Source organism: Tiliqua scincoides, chromosome 1 (genome assembly GCF_035046505.1).
Source record: "Tiliqua scincoides isolate rTilSci1 chromosome 1, rTilSci1.hap2, whole genome shotgun sequence".
In the NCBI taxonomy this organism is placed as follows: domain Eukaryota; kingdom Metazoa; phylum Chordata; class Lepidosauria; order Squamata; family Scincidae; genus Tiliqua; species Tiliqua scincoides.
Window position 1 is genome coordinate 238,347,708 of NC_089821.1, and position 17,230 is coordinate 238,364,937.

General features: G+C 43.8%; 1 protein-coding gene across 2 annotated transcripts in view; it reads left to right on the top strand.

The window, feature by feature from the left end:
• Nucleotides 1-15,745, top strand: part of ABCC10 (ATP binding cassette subfamily C member 10) — a 31,898-nt gene extending 16,153 nt beyond the window's left edge. For both annotated transcript variants that reach the window (XM_066618379.1, XM_066618388.1), the window contains exons 13-22: nucleotides 117-249; nucleotides 1,712-1,895; nucleotides 4,217-4,560; nucleotides 4,709-4,878; nucleotides 7,618-7,778; nucleotides 8,584-8,837; nucleotides 9,323-9,468; nucleotides 9,938-10,035; nucleotides 10,933-11,045; nucleotides 15,328-15,745. In XM_066618379.1, the coding sequence (XP_066474476.1) occupies nucleotides 117-249; nucleotides 1,712-1,895; nucleotides 4,217-4,560; nucleotides 4,709-4,878; nucleotides 7,618-7,778; nucleotides 8,584-8,837; nucleotides 9,323-9,468; nucleotides 9,938-10,035; nucleotides 10,933-11,045; nucleotides 15,328-15,463 (1,739 nt within the window). In that variant the 3' untranslated portion in view covers nucleotides 15,464-15,745. The remainder of the gene's footprint in view (nucleotides 1-116; nucleotides 250-1,711; nucleotides 1,896-4,216; nucleotides 4,561-4,708; nucleotides 4,879-7,617; nucleotides 7,779-8,583; nucleotides 8,838-9,322; nucleotides 9,469-9,937; nucleotides 10,036-10,932; nucleotides 11,046-15,327) is intronic.
• The last annotated feature ends 1,485 nt before the right edge of the window (nucleotides 15,746-17,230 follow it).

Sequence of the window (17,230 nt, forward strand, 5' to 3'; positions counted from 1 at the left end):
ATCACCTTGCAGTGAGTTTTCTACCTTAAAAATCACATGAATGGACCCTAAGCTAACTTTGGTTTGATCAGGGAGGGTTACATCTCACTCATTGACAAGGATATGCATTGTTTCAGCTTCTAGGAATGTCTCTGATTGGTGGCTGTCAAACTGGATCTCCAGCCTACCCCACGCAGAAAACACCTCCCTCAGAAAGTTGTCAACTCTGCCTTCCTCACAGCTGCTGCTCTTCTCCCCTGGGGGACTCATGTATGTTGGTTTATATTAGGTGCTGAGTCTGGGGACCACATCTATCAGTGAATGTGCATAAGCTGTGCTTCTAAATTTGCTTTTAGTAATCCTTTTGTGAAGACTTTTCACATCCTCAGTAAGATGCTGAACACACCCAAAGAGCCACTGAACTTCATGCAAAAAAGAGGAATTGTTCATAAATGGCATCATGTGCATTGCTTAGGGCAGATGGGAATCGAGGCACTTCAGTTGGAGAGGGAGACAAAGGACAAAAGCTGGCTAAATAAAGACTTTCCATGAGTTTCCTTTCATTAGCCTTACTAGGCCAAGTAAACAAGCAACTTGGAGCCCAATCCTAACTAACCCCCCCCCCCAATGCAGCCATGCCACCAACGCATACACTAACTCCTATGGGGCAGAAATTGTGGAGATTGAGAACTTTCATTCCTCTACCCTGTGGCAAACCTCTGCTGCCTTAATGGGTCTGTACGAACCATTTTGCTGGCACAGAACCAAGAAGAGTAAGGGAGACAGAAAGGGAACAGGGATAGCTTCCTGGTGCACACTGTTGCCGCCAGTATACACCCCTCCTTCTCCTGTTCCATTTTCCGCCTGCCTCCCTCCCAGCCCAGACACACCCTCATTTCTCCCACTCCTTGCCCCATTCCTCCTACTGCCCACTGCTGGCTTGCTAGCGGGAGGCCTCTCCGCTGGCCCAGACATGTGGCCACCAACCATATGCACCGGCAGCCTTGTTGCATGTGTTGGTGGTGCATCACTTCTGCCACTGGATCAGTATTTCCACCAGCAGAATGTGTGTTCTGCCAGCAGAACCCTTAGTTAGGATTTGGCCCCGCCTCTTTCCAAGTTTCATTAACATGAAAGGACAGATTATTTTCCCAAGCTTAGTCAGAGCTTTATCCCTAAAAGAAGGGCAGGCCCAGGTGAACCTCTAAGGCCTCTGGAAAGAAAAACTGGAAGTTGTCCTGATGGTAAGCCACACACTGAATAACCCTGCTAACTGGATAGAGGCACTTTTTAAAGTGGTGCCTTGTTATATTTTTCAGGGTGAGAGCAAACGTCCCTCTTCGTATTCCAGCATGGTGTCTTTTTCAGTGGCTACTGCTGGTGTATCTTTTGTGTCTCTTTTAGATTGTGAGCCCACTGGGGATAGGGAACCATTTATTGATTTGTTTAGCTGTGAGAGAAACTTTGTGAACTACTTCTTATTAAAAAGCAGTATACATATTCTTAATAATGATTGTCATAATCAAAACATGAGTGGAGCATATAGCTTCCTATATTGTACAGAGTGCAGTCAGTCAGTTGTTGGCACTGTAGGTGGTGGGCAGTGTGCCTTCAGGATTAAACAAAGCACACATGGGGGGAGGGAGGAAGATTACTTCCTCAGCCCTTCCAAGGAATATCTCCCCTCTTTCACACTTTGAGGATTGATTTAGCTCGTCTTTCTCATTCTTAGTTCTCCAGTCTTGGCCACCATCCCTTCAAATGGCACTTCGGATGTGAATTTTTACTTGACTGTGTATGGCTGCATTGCTGGGGCAAACTCCATCTTCACCATCCTACGGGCATTCCTCTTTGCCTTTGGCACCATCCAGGCTGCTACTATCATTCACAACCGGCTGCTTAGAAGAGTGATGAAGGTAAAGTCCCGTAAGTCCAAAGGGACCCAGCTTGGGCTGCAAGCCCATTAGTTTGAGGAAAACAATTGAGGCTGAATTGTTTCATGTTTGATTAATGTTTATGCAGATTAATCTGTATTTATATGTGTCCAGACTTCATAAGATCTGTGAAGTTGACTGGAGCCAATCAGAAGCAATGTGAGAATGGAACAAGCAATATTCTGAACAGTGGCACTCTGAACCCCAGGTCCTTTTCTACAGCAGAGGGGGAGAGTGGGTATGTGTACATGCATATATGTATGTATGCACATGCTTGTAGAGGAAACTTTAGGTATTTTAATTTTAATACACAATGTGCATTGTGTTTTGGACATGCTCTCTCAAGAACTGCATCACAGAGTTCCTTAGTCCCTGCTGGCATTTTCTATGTGCAGGCAGGAATGCCCACAGATGATAACATCTGATTGGCAGGAGGAGGGAAGGACAAGCACTATAAGGATTCTGAAATTAGGACACCAGGTGCCTGTGTGACTGATACAATTTACCTCAGATCATTTGTGAGTACATGAGTGAGACCTTTGGTCTCCACAGAGTGCACAGAAAATTAATACACTTATATGCCACTCTTAATTTAGGTTTATCAGAAATAGTAAAGGGAAGCAGTAAAAACAAACCAGTTCTTCTGTTTTTTTCAAATTGGATATTTTTCCAACTTTATGAGAGAGTGAAAGGAGGTCATTGCAAAGATTACACTAACAATTGATTCCTCTATCACCTCTATCTTCCCAACAATTTTGTGAACTGAGGTCAAGCTGAGGGAGAAACTTAGGGTTACCCTAGGTAAACCAGAAGTGGAGCGCAATCCAAACCAGAGCGTAATTGCTCCACTTTCACTTTCTGCATGCTGGGGAGCCCTGCAGATACTCGAGCAGGGCTCTCCACACCCTCAGGACGCTGCTGCAGGGACTGGTGAGTCATTAAAAGACCCACCTGGCCAGGCCAACCCCTGTCACTGTATAGGTGACAGTGGTAGCATCCAGTGAACCCTCAAGGGTTGCCATGAAGAGCCCACTGCAGGGTTTTGCCCCAGGGCCCCCATCAACAAAATACCAGCAATGATGCTCCTCTTCCCTATAGCAAGCTTTATGGCTGCACTATGATGGTGAGTTTGTACTGGGATAAGTTCTCTTTGGAGCTGTTGACTATTTGCAATCTACCAATCTACTCTATGCTAGATGCAGCAACTGTTACCCTGCACATGCCCAATCTCGTCTGATCTGGGAAGCTAAGCAGGGTCAGGCCTGGTTAGTACTTGGATGGGAGACTGCCTGGGAATACTGGGTGCTGTAGGCTTATACCATAGTCTTTCGAGACTGAAGGTTGCCAACCATGTCTATGCTAGGAGAAGCAGGAAAAAAGGAAGAGTTGCCTATTGTCCCATTTGGCTAGCCCACCTCAACATTCTTTCATGTACCTCCTTCACAGCTTTTTAGTAAAGAGAATGTTTGTTAGGCTCTCTCTCCGCAAGACCAGGTAATTTGTCTCCTTTGGGTGTAGGTCCTTGCCATGGCCCACTGTATATCATGGTGTTTATAGCTAGGTTGGTTCCACAGCCCAATTTAGCAAACATTCCAGCAACAATGCAGCTGCAATGCAGCCCTGAGGTTAGGGAACAAACATTTTCTTACCTTGAGGAGGCCTTTGTGACCGCCCTCCCACCAGAGGATGCAGTGCACGCTCCACTGGCTGCATCGGCGCTGGAAAGATAGTTAGGACTGGGCTGATATACAACTAGATGAAAGATTGTATCTTTAGTTAAACAAACTGCTTTTAATTCTTTAAAACAAATCCTTGTTCCTGTAAAACTTTAATTTCAGAACTACTTCATGTATCGACTTTTTTCCATCCAGGAATTTCATCATCATGTCTGGAAAGGAAGTGTTATATGATGAATGGCAAAAGTGTTTTGTGTCTTGGATGCAAGGACTGAGCACCTGATATATGCAGTGGTCCTTGATTCATCCCCACAACACTTTTTATACATTCCAAACCCCAAGCTTTTTCTGACACATAGACCTAATCTAAACAATGCAGATGCAAGGGATAAAAAATTACAAAAAAAACAAAACACCCCATAGATACCTTGAGGTGAATTCCTGTAGTAGAATGCTATTAAAACTATTTGTGATAAAAATATGTGAACTATCAACTCAGCATGAGATGAAAGTATTGTTTAGACCAAATCTGCTGAATTTTTAAAAGTAGTATGTCAAGTCCCCTATGGTTGCTCTCTTTGTCATAGCTTGCAATGGCTCTAGACTCTCTCATTCCTCTGTTGCCAGGCCACAATGACCTTCTTTGACACAACACCAGCAGGCCGGATCCTTAACCGCTTCTCCTCGGACGTGTACTGTGTGGATGATTCTCTGCCCTTCATGCTCAATATCTTTCTGGCCAACATCTTTGGGCTGCTGGGTATGCTGGTGATGATCACCTATGGACTGCCTTGGATTGGCCTAGTCCTACTGCCCTTGGCAGCCATTTACTACTCCATCCAGCGTTATTATCGACGCACTTCTCGTGAACTCAAGCGCCTGTACAGTCTCACCCTGTCCCCCATCTACACGCACTTCTCAGAGACTTTGACAGGCCTCAGCACAATCCGGGCAACTAGGGCCGCAGGCAGGTGAGTTCTTCCTTTCAGCCAGGGAAAGTCTAAACATTCAGACAGTTGTGACTTGAAAATCTGGCCCTGTGACTGTTGGCAAAAGAGGTGTCAGGAACTGCAAGAGGAACTGTTTCTAATACTAATCTCAGGGCTGTATCCAGTCTAGGTTTGAGACAGAGAACCAGCTGCGACTGGAGCTGAACCAGCGCTGCCGTTTTGCCAGTAATACTGCCATGCAGTGGCTGGACATTCGGCTGCAGATGATTGGAGTCGCTGTGGTTACTGCTATTGCAGGAATTGCCATCATCCAGCACCAGAGGAAACTAGGAGACCCAGGTGAGTGATCTGACAGTGAACTCTGGAGGAGTCATCATTTGTGGCCATCCCTCCTGTGATGTCTTTCTTCCTAATCTAATAATTGTTCTCTCTTTCATCACCTTCAGCTATGGATTCTAAATTTCTGTCCGTATGCTGATCATAGAATGGGCAGCTGGAAAATAAATGAAGAGTATCTGGTTTGGTAGACCAAGCCATACTTTTAACATCAGTAGGCAATATGGAACCTGCTGGTAACTTATTAACACAATATGTTCACATTTCTAGTTCACTCCTTCCATCTGTCTGTTTTCCCTCTCCCTTTTTTCCTCCATCTTTTTCCTTCTCTTTTAAAAAAAACAACAGAGAATAGGGCAGCTATTAGCCACTAACAATCCAGCTGATTGAACACCTCTTCCAAACATCCCAATCACATTAGACCAGTGGTTCTCAAACTTTTAATTCTGGGACCTATTTTTGAGAATGACAATCTGTCTGAGACCCACCAGAAGTGATGTCATTAACCTGGAAGTGATGTCATGGCTGGAAGTGACAACATCAAGCAGGAAGTGCTTTCCTGAAAATGTAGCAAGCACTGAAATTGCCCATGACAAGCACTGAAATATCATTTTCTCTAGTTAAGCTAGCTATAAATAAGTAAATCAAAATAATTATAAATAATTAAGTTAAAGTAAAACAATTAAATAAGAGGAGATAAGATGGGGAAGCTAGCCCTGTAGCCTGCCTGCAGTAACTTCAAATGCCCCCGCCCCATAAAAAAATCAATAAGATTTTCAACCCTACCCAGTGCCAAGTTCAATTTAAATTCTTATATTTAAAGCCAGTTCAGTGTGATTTGGGGCAAAATCAATTTTAAATCCAACATGTTTTTTGTTTGGGCTGGATTGAGATTCAAAGCTTCCATCTAAACAGCATAAAAACCCCAGAATGATGAGGAGAGGAAATGAGGCTCAACTATGGGGTGAGGGAGAGAGGAATCTGGAAAAGACAACAACCCAATAAAGCAGTGGTTCCCAAACCTTTTAGCACTGGAACTAAATTTTTTAAAATTACACACCTTCAGGACCCACCTAGCTTTACAAGAGTAGAAAAGAAAAAATCTTACCAGTTCAAGTCTGTCTTTACTATAAAAAGTACGGGGGGGGGGGCTGCCTTCTGGAGAGGTTGTTGAGCTCCATGTTCCTTGAATCTGGACCATTGTTGTAGCCTTCCATTCCCTTTCACCTGACCTTCACTAAGGCACGTTTGCTTACTCATGAGTAAAAACAGGCTTGTAGCTTAGTTTTGCTTTCCATAAGGCTCAATACATTTGTCAGCTTGGAGGGAGGGACTTCCTTCTTTGGTGTTTTTTGGGGGCTGCATGCATCAGATTGGAACCATTCTGGTGGCTTAGATTCCTTTCGGCCTTCCCCTTGCAATGGACCAAGGCATGTACGTCTACTCACTAGTAAACATGCAGTGTGGCTTAGGGCCCAATCCTGTCCAACTTTCCAGTGCTGATGCAGCCTTGCCAATAGGGCATGTGCTGCATTCTGCAATGGGAAGGCAGTCACTGAAGCCTCCTCAAGATAAGGGAACATTTGCTTCCTTACCATTTGTATGTGTATCAACACTGGAAAGTTGGATAGAATTGGGCCCTTAGTTTCACTTTCCATAGGGCTCCATGCATTTGCCTTCTTAGCTATCAACTTATCAGTTAAAACTGCATAATCCACCAACAATCAAGTCACAATCCACCAAGTGGGTCATGACCCACAGTTTGAGAAACCCTGCATTAGACCATAGTGGTGCAGACAGTAGCAGACCACAAGTGAAACAATGCATGTTTTTTCTGATGCATCTGTAAGTCATTAGGAGACTGATTTAGATGGATGAATCAGGTGAGTTGCAATGCATACAACAAAGAAGGAAAGAAAAAAGAGCCACTAGCAGTCTTGCCTGAATGAAAAAACCCTTATCTGTCATAAAAATCTTTGCCAGTTGTGACAATTAAGCTGCAAGAAAAATAATTCCAACCATTTTTTTTCCAAGGGGAACTTTTCTTAGCATGTTGGCCTTTCTCTTTGTTTTGTCTTCTACTTTCCTATTTTGGAGCTCAACTGCTGCACCTTCCTCTTCATGAGTTCCCTCTTTGCGTTGTTTCAGAGATATAGTTTCTCCCTGTAGTTCAGTGGTTTTCAAACTGGGGTGTTGCAATGCCCCAACCTGAAGGCCCTGGCCTCTTTCCCCTTAAGGGGCGGGGGCAGGGAGGAGGCAGCAATGCGATCCCCAGGATTGTGCTGCTTAGGAGGGCTGTAGGGACTAGGATGCACTCACCAGTCCCTGCAGCAGCCGTCCTGAGGTGCGGGGAGCCCTGCGTGAGTGTCTGCAAGGCTCCCCAGCTCGTCAGAAGTGAAAGTGGAGTGATCACGCTCCACTTCCGGTTTTGCGGAAGTGGAGCATGATTGCTTCACTTTCACTTTTAGAAGCCTGGGGAGCCCTGCAGATGCTCGCGCAGGGCTCCCTGCACCCCAGGATGGCTGCTGCAGGGACTGGTGAGTGCATCCCAGTCCCTGCAGCCCTCCTGAGCAGCGCGATCCTGGGGATCGTGTCGCTGCCTCCCCCCCCCCGCTCCTGCTGCCTCCCCCCAGCCCTGCAAGAACTTACAGTGGTGCAAGCTCTCCTAGAGAGTTTGAAAACCGCTGCTGTAGTTCCTTCTGTTCTTTATGCCTTATGCTGCTACCCTTTTTGTCTCTTCAGGTCTTGTGGGCTTGGCCCTCTCCTATGCTCTGTCAGTCACAAACCTGCTCTCTGGGCTCATCACTAGCTTTACCCAGACAGAGACCATGATGGTGAGTGTGGAACGGACAGAAGAGTATGCCACAGAGATTCCCATAGAGCCTCAGGAGGAGCTGCTGCAGGTAATGCTGTCTTGCCTCTAAATTGCTCATCAAGTTTCATGTCGGCATATTGCCTAATCCAAATTGCCTTTCTCTTTTGGGGGGGAAGTTCCGCTTTTGCAAGTGGAGTAGGGTACAAGCCTTCACAAGTAGAGTAGGGTTTTTTGAACAACTTTGGAGCATCCAGTTAATGGGATAGGGAGTCAAAAGAGCAAAGCAGGAAAGGGCCAGCAGAAGAAAGACCCTCATGCTTCAGCCAATCTCATGGCAAACACATGCAGGAAGTTTTCTGTTCAGATCATCTTCCTTCAAAGGGGATTTCCCAGCTTCTTCATAACCACTTGAACAGAAGGCATAGCTTCCCAGATTACTGCAGAGCCCAGGAGAGCGAAGTCCTGTACAGAGGATGCAGCCTGTGTGGCTACCACTGCAGCCAACAGTAAACCCAAAAGCTCAGCATCTTGTGTGGGGGAAAAGGGCAAGATTGAAATCTGAACCAGTGTGGCATGTGTGACTATCACACAGATAGTGAAGCCAGGAGAAAACTGGGCTTATACTACAGCTGGAGAACTCAATGTGAATTCTCTTTTTATGCGATGTCTGTATTTACCCATATTTGGATATATATGAGGGAAGTGGTTATGAGATACGGCAGTGGAAGAAGCAATGAGGATTGTAAGAAATTGCATTCCAGTTTCTCACCATCTTTATTCAAAGTCCTGTTGTTGCTCACATGCTGAAAGGTCAGAAGGAAGTTGATGGGAGGTAGATCACTTCATTATTGTCATTCATTATTGTTGTTCATTACTCTCTTTTTTTCTTCAAGGTTGCACCTGATTGGCCAAGTAGGGGTCACATAGAGTTCCAACAAGTTAAACTGGCCTATCGGCCTGACCTACCCAATGCCCTGGATGGAGTGACTTTCACCATTTATCCTGGGGAGAAAATAGGAATAGTTGGACGTACTGGATCTGGCAAATCCACTCTCTTTTTGGCTCTTTTCCGCATGGTGGAGCTCAGAGCTGGCCAAATCCTCCTGGACAATATCAACAGCCATTCTGTTGGCTTGGAGAAGCTGAGGTAGGACAGAGTCAGCAAAGATAGCAGCACAGAGCAGTGAGGGTGTTGCTGGAAATCCATCTTTTTGTTCTTGTGGTTGTTCTTAGCATGACATTACCAGGGAGTTAGGAGACAATTCTTTTGTCTAATGATCAAATTTTATTCAACATATATACAACAGTTTGGGTGTTTCTCAATCTCTTTCAGCAGATTGAATGAGATGGACTGAAGCTGTTTCAGGATGTCCATTAACACTGTTTGCCTCTAAGCCAGTGGTTCCCAAACTTTTTTGACTGGCAGCTCCCTTGATCTACTGGGCCATTGGCCATGGCTCCCCATTATGTCTACAACCCTATATTTTGTATAGGGCGGCAGGGTTTTCCTGAGGATTCCATGGCTCCCCTGGCTGGTTTCTGTGGCTCCCCAGGGAATCACAACTCACAGTTTGGGAACCACTACTCTAAGCTGTTGCCTTCCAGCAAGTCTTCATCTGTTTCCTCTTACAGATCTAGATTGGCCATAATCCCCCAAGACCCCTTTTTATTCAGTGGAACAGTCCGTGAGAACTTGGATCCTTTGAATCAACATACAGATGCTGACCTATACCAAGTCCTGGAGCAGTGCCATCTGCGAGAAGTGGTCACAGAAATGGGTGAGTCAATTGTTTGAGCAAGGAAACCGCTTATCAGATTTACTCAAAGGAGAAGAATGTCAAGATTCATCAGAATCAATCAGTGCAGTACTTGTCATATCTGACCAATAGAAGTCAAAGTGATAAACCCAAGGAAAATTCCAAAATGACTTGAAGGGTGGAGGTTGGGCCCTGGCAGATCTTTCTGTAGATGTTTAACCAAGATTCCAGTAAGTCGATTGAAGAGAGACTTCATAATCTTTAGTGCAGTGTGGGAGGGGATTGGTGGGTTTCCAGTTTCTCTCTTTCTTGCAGAGGGCATACTGTATTCTTACTACTTGCTTATGTCTAGGTCTCTCATATCTTGAGCATTGCATTCATATGGACAAGGGTTGAGTGGAAAGTGAAGTTTTGAATGTTGTCAAGCCCTTGGCTAGGATGGCAGGGCTTAATAACCTTAAACATAATTTCACTCTCTTATTCCATGCAGGTGGGCTGGATCGTGAGCTGGGGGAGAGAGGAAAGTCTCTCTCTGTGGGACAGAGGCAGCTGGTTTGTCTAGCAAGAGCTCTCTTGACCCAGGCCAAGGTGAGTGCTGTTCCCCAGACATGGCAAATATTTCTGGTTTGGGCTAGCTTGCACCTTCTTGGCTGAAGAAAATTCACATTGAAGGAAGGAGTGAGGAGGTTTTATTTGTCCCATCTCAAAAAAGGATACCTCCGAGCTAGAAGAGGTGCTGAAAAGGACTGTCCACATAATTGATTGCAGCACCTTCCTTACAAGTCAATACTAAAATTTTTGGGCTTTTTTAGTTTAGAAAAATTATGACTAACAGTCCAATTCTATGTGTGTCCCAGTGTGTTCGGTGGTGCTTACTCCCAGGACAGTGTGTATTAGATTGCAGCCAAGGAAGGATATGATGGAGGTTTATAAAATTATGCAAGGTGTGTGAGAGAGAGTTCCCCCCCCCTTCTCTCATAATATCAGTACTGGAGTCCTAAATAAAACTAATTGACAACAGATTCAGAACCAGCAAAGCACTGCTGCACAGAATGTATAATTAGCTTACAAAATCCTCTGCCTTAAGATAAGGTGATGACCGCTGGTTTAAATGGCTTTCAGGAGGACTAGATAACATTCATGGAGGGATAGGTCTATTATTGGTTTTAATGATGAGAGTTAAATGGAAGTTCCCTGATCCTGGGCAATATGATATTAAATACCAGTTCCTGAAGAACAACAATAGGGAGAGTTATTGTCCATGCCCTGCTTCTGGGCTTTCTGGAGGTATCTGGGTGGCCAATGTGTGAAGTAGATTGTGGACTAGCTGGGTTCTAAGAACTGGGTTTTTATGTGTTAAGATTCTGCTACATGAATATATTAGATTTAAGAATGATTAGCAGGACCAAGAGTTGTGTTTGTAGCAGCAACACCCTTCACTTCCTGGTTTAATTAAAGGTTTTTTTCACTTTCTGTCAATGGTAGGTTTTGTGCATTGATGAAGCCACAGCAAGCGTGGACCAGAAGACAGACAGGTTACTCCAACAGACTATCCGCCAGCGATTTGCAGACAAAACTGTGCTGACTATTGCTCACAGGTGCTGCTTTGTTTCTCCCTCCACTGCTGCTCTCAAGTGTCCTAGTAATAATGATAAAATGGGGCATCACTTGGCTTACAAATCACCTTGCCTCAGCTTTACTTGCTTAAGGCATTTGCATTTCCAGCCCCCTCAACTGGCGTAACATGACTTGCTGTCCTACTTGGCAGCCGTGGAAAGCAGATGCTGGAACTTATCGGTCACATGGCTTTTGATTCTCTAATTATTGTATTATGTATTAGCATTGTATGATTATTAGGGTAAGGCCCTGGGAAATGCCTCGAAGAGCATGTTGGGGCAACAACTGGAAGGCTGGCTTGGGCGATATTTATTTCAATGGACAGGTTCTCAAGCTGGATTTGAGTATCCAATTTTGTGGGTAGCCCAAAAGAGCACTGTTCATAAAATTGTTCTCATGGTAATGTGAACCATGTTCGCTTTCAAAATACAATATTATTTCCATTGTGAACAACCACTACTAGGTTTATTTTACAATTTTGTAGTGCAGTTCACTGTAGCTTTGAACTGCTGCACTTTGCTGAAAGAGTATGAATTCTGAATAAGTTGTAATTTTGTAGATCTCATCCAGTTTTTGTCTCACAGTAACATCTGTATATTTGTGTAGGGTTTCATTCTTTCCTTACTTCAAGCTGTGGTAGATTCAGTGCATACCATGAAGACACCCTTGGTTTGAATTGTGCACATGTTCCGAAATTTTAAAAGCACTCTCTGAAAATTAAAGAGTGAGCAAGAGAGACTATACTGAGTAAGAAATTTGGTGAATCTGGAAAGAAGCTAAAGACCAAAGTACATAATATACAGCTTGGGCTGCAATCCTGTATACACTTACCTGGGAGCAAGTCCCATTGAACAAAATGGGACTTATTTCAGAGTAAAAATACATTGCATAGGATTGTACTGTTTTAAGTCTTAAAACAGTACATGTTGTACTGTACATGTAAACAACATGTTTACATGTTGTAAAGATGCTCAATGCTAAAATGACACTCAATGGATTATACATGCTATGCAGACAAAATTAAAATCCAAAGAGTCCTTATAGAAGAAGTAGGATGAGATGAGGATGGTTACATTAGAATTAGAATTCTAGAATTTTCACTTGTTACCCATCTTGAGCCCTGAGATAGGGCAGACTGTCTTTCAAATAAATAAAGAGGAAATTCAAGGAGTAGGATACTGTTGTGGGTCAACTCTGCCATACACTTTTGAAGGGTGTTGAACCTTTTCACTTGAACCTGTGTGTTTTGTTGTGAAAAGGAACGCAAAGTGCAAATAAAACATGAATAATCTAATTGTGCAGACTATGCACCTGAGCTACAAGTCAGGCTTCAATCCTCCATACAGTTAAATTGATTAAATCCCACTGAAGTCAGTGCGATATACTCTAACTGGGCTCAAAATTGCAACCTGGAGTAATTGAGCTGATAATAGCCAAAGATTGATATCACTGAATATATTGAGTTGTGAAGACATATAGACTCCCACAAAACCAGAGCAGAACAAAGCAGAGTTTGCAGTGACACGCAAAGTGTAGAAGTTGTCTCCCGACAAAGGGTAGATAATTCCATTAAATGATATTTGCAAGCAGAAATAAAGAGAGCCGACTGAGAACTAACTCCTTAACAGTATTCAAGGCAAGCAGAACTTGGCACTATCAAACGCTTCTTGGCAAAGTTCCGTCTGTTGATTCCTTCTAACCTTGTTGGAAGAAAATGGATCCAAACATAGAATCTTATGAAAGGTATCAGTGTTGTCAACCATGTAATAGATTCATTTATTGAACACAGTATTTGGAAGTATCACAGTACTTACCCCTACAAACACTGACTTCAGAGCGTGTTCTGCTGCTCTCATTTGTCTTTCAGAGGGAGAGCTAAAACAATCTTGAGCACAACACCTAGAAGAGCTGATAGTGTTGCTTCCAAAAGTGTCTTGCTTATGTAAGAGGGAGCAATGTTGTCACATCATGAAACAGAGCTACACAGTGAGCTTAGTTGTAACTTCTGGCTGTTCTGCTCTTAATCAGCAGTTACCCAGTTCCTGAGACCTAGCTCAGCATCTTTCAGTAACAGAGTATGGTGGCTGTCACAGTACAGCTGTGCTCCAGCTTCATCCTTCAGTGTCTCTCAGGGGATTTCTGAATGTGTTGGATTTCACTTTTGCCTGCATGTTGTTCATTTTATTTTGTTTCATTCTGGGCAAAATATTTGCAACCTACTGATAAGTTATTTTCAGAAAAACAACTGGATCTTTTATTCTTTGAATGTAGAATGCAGGCTAAAACCTAGATCAGAACAATACTGTTAACTATAAAGAATTTATGATAGTTAAAAAGGTTGTGCTTTGTATACTCACACTCACTCTGAAGCTACTCACTGAGGATGCATTTATACATACCACTCCTACTCAGATGAACAGTGTAGGATCAAAGAGCCTTCCTCTGTGTATGCCCAGCAAGAAAGTTAAACTTGAATGAATTCACATTATGTGATAATTACAGTTATCGGAAAATGGGTGTGTAACATAGTTGCTAACTTTTGTGTGTGTGCATTTCTAATGTGTCTTCTGCTGCACAGACTGCATCGCGCACATCGGTCCTATCCTCATTGCAGTCTCTGTTGTGAATGGGTACAGAAAGGCAGAGATTATTATCAGAAGGAATTGTATGCAGACTGAAACAGATGGAGGTGTACTAGATCTGTCCCCTTTCAAAACTTTAGTCATGATGATGCACTTTAAAACTGAATGGGTGGATTCATCTTTGGAATTTCACAATTCTTGAGGATCAAATGGAAACTGGTGACTATAACTTGATCTGTCCAGCAGGGGGTATTGCAGAACAAATGGAAAAGTTGTTCTTAAACAGTGTTGATTTTGGAGAATGTTGTCTTTTAAACAGCTTTAAAGAACTGAATGTCCTCTTTAAAGATTCTAGTGTAATTTCAGCCTGATCACCTGCACAGACACAAAGTTCTGCATTGCAGCTCTTCTAAATAATGTTATACCTATCTGTTGGCAACCTTCAGTCTCGAAAGACTATGGTTTTGCGCTCTGAATGGTGGTTCTGGAACAGCGTCTAGTGTGGCTGAAAAGGCCAATTCGGGAGTGACAATCCCTTCCACACTGGGAGCAAGTACAGTCTGTCCCTAGTCTGTCTCCCTGGCTATGGGCCTTCCTTCTTTGCCTCTTTGCCTCAGTCTGTTGGCCAAGTGTCTCTTCAAACTGGGAAAGGCCATGCTGCACATGCTGCGGGCCGCTCAGAGGCCAAGGTTTCCCACTTGTTGAGGTCCACTCCTAAGGCCTTCAGATCCCTCTTGCAGATGTCCTTGTATCGCAGCTGTGGTCTACCTGTAGGACGCTTTCCTTGCACGAGTTCTCCATAGAGGAGATCATTTGGGATCCGGCCATCATCCATTCTCACGACATGACCGAGCCAATGCAGGCGTCTCTGTTTCAGCAGTGCATACGTGCTAGGGATTCCAGCACGTTCCAGGACTGTGTTGTTTGGAACTTTGTCCTGCCAGGTGATGCCAGAATGCGTCGGAGGCAGCGCATGTGGAAAGCGTTCAGTTTCCTCTCCTGTTGTGAGCGAAGAGTCCATGACTCGCTGCAGTACAGAAGTGTACTCAGGACGCAAGCTCTGTAGACCTGGATCTTGGCATGTTCCGTCAGCTTCTTGTTGGACCAGACTCTCTTTGTGAGTCTGGAAAACATGGTAGCTGCTTTACCGATGCATTTGTTAGCTCGGTATCGAGAGAAAGAGTGTCGGAGATCGTTGAGCCAAGGTACACAAAGTCATGGACAACCTCCAGTTCATGCTCAGAGATTGTAATGCAGGGAGGTGAGTCCACATCCTGAACCATGACCTGTGTTTTCTTTGCTAAAATGATCCATGAGCTGCTGGAAAGCTGAGGCATAGGATTGGTTTTCACAAGCAGCAAATAAAGTAGTAAAACTGTCTCTTGACTGTGGGGGCTATACATGATTCACAGTTTCTGTGTACAAAAAAAAAGTCTTTTGTGATAAGGCATTTACCGGTGAAAGCTGCATACCAGTTATTAGAAGCCTGTGACAATATGGCAGTGGTTTGGACAAAATGAATTTCCTTTTCCTGTCACTGAATTTTAAGTCAAGTCAACCTTTATTAGGCATAAACTACTGAATTTTAAGTTATTGCAGTAAAAAGGAGAGCTGCATTTGAGGTTTCTGTCATGTAGGCCACAAATTGTCCTGCTTATGCTGCTGTGTTTGTTTCTACCAGGCTTAACACCATCCTGGACTCAGACCGAGTGCTGGTGATGCATGCTGGCAAGGTGGCTGAACTCGATTCTCCTGCTGCTCTCAGAAAGAAGCCAGACTCCTTGTTCTGGCATCTGCTGCACAGTGGGCAGCAGTGACCTGCCACAGAGACACTGATCCTGGACAATTGGTACCTCATGGTTGTCTGCCTTCCCTTTTACAATGTGGACTTTTCTCTGACATTCTTCTCTATGTGTAGGTTGGGGAAACATGTACTCCACATCCTGTTAGCAACCTGCTTATTATGCGAGAACAGGGGATAAAACATTCCCCACCAAAAACTGAAGAGTTCTTTCACACAAGAATTCAGGCAACAGTGTCTCCTTGAAAAGGGTCTGTAATTTAAAAAAATAAAATAAAATCTGTTCTTATGAAGCATCTTCCTTCTAAGTAGTAATACTGCTAATATAGTAATAATACTAGTAGTACTTAGCATTTGTATGAGGCTGAATGTGCAAAGTACACCTCTTATATTATCTTGGTGTAGTTCTTACAACAACATTTTAAGGCAGTGTATTATTATCCCCATTTTGCAGCTGAAGCTGAACTGGCTTGCCTAAGGCCACTTAGAGTGAGGTTCAAAGTAAAAGGAAGATCTGAACTGGGAAAGTCTTGATTTGCACTCATTCTCTTAGCCATTTCACCACACTGGCTCAGTACTGCCTGCCACTCATTAATAGCAGAACCTCTTCTCCTTTTTCCCCATTTCCCCCTCTTCCCACAATCTCATCTCAAGAGACTACCCTAACCCTTTTTACTCATGGACTTGACTCACTGATGTGATTCCCCTTGTATGTACTGCACATTTGGTCTGGGCCTAAGAGAGCTGAAGTCTGGGGAAGAGGTCAGAAAGGCACTGGTTCCAGTATTTTAGTTCTTGTATTTAGTTTATAAAGTTACATCATTCATCAACTGTGTATTACAAAAATAATCTTTCTGGTAAACTCCCTGCCCCCCACCCCCTTCCCTTCTTCTTCCCACCTTTTTGCTTAATTTAGTTTTTCTAGACACACAGCCTGCAGCTCTTTAACCACATATGTGGGATACTTGGATATTCCTAAGGGGAGGGGGATGAGGAAGAGAGCAGTGGTGGGTGATAAGAAAATGTGGCAAATGTTGTCATCTTAAGCAAGAATCTGTCAGGGTTCATCCTGGGAGTAACTTCTAACATGGGGTGTGTGAATGCTCTGAAGTAGGATAGACATGACTGAATCAGCCACACTCAGTCAGAGCAGGTAAACTGTCTCCATCAGCTCCCGCCTAGGACTCAAATGTGCTTCATACTGAATCAGTGGCAGATTTAAAGATAAGATCATCTTTCTAGAGCTGAACTGAATCGGGGGGGGGGGTTTGCAAACATTTTCATGCTTTTCAAAAATCACCATATTTGATGATTGGGGGGGGGGGGAAACCTGAAATGTTCACAGGGCAAAGGTAACATATCTCTGTTGTTCTGGCAGCCTACACCCTCATTTGCTGTCCTCCAGCCATGAATCTGCCTTGCTTTCTCTCTGAAGTCTCAAGCCAGCTCTATAGTCCAGTAGACTGCACACTGGAATACATACTCAGGAGTCCTGGGGCAACTGTCAGTTGGCAAGAAATATACAGTATGTGTGGAGGGGGATCAGGATTATGTCTTGTGGCTTTGTCCCAAACTCCATGTACAGATCATAACTTGAGCACAGGAGCCTATAAGTGTTAACATCTCAATGCAAGTATGCTCTGAATACACAATTAGTATCCTATTGTTTTGCATATGGATAGTGTTCTTCAGGCCTACTCATACTGGAGTGTTTGGCAGTAGGCCTTCTGCAGAAGTTATGATAGATGGTGGATGTCAGGGTAGGCCCAGCAGGTGTAATCCT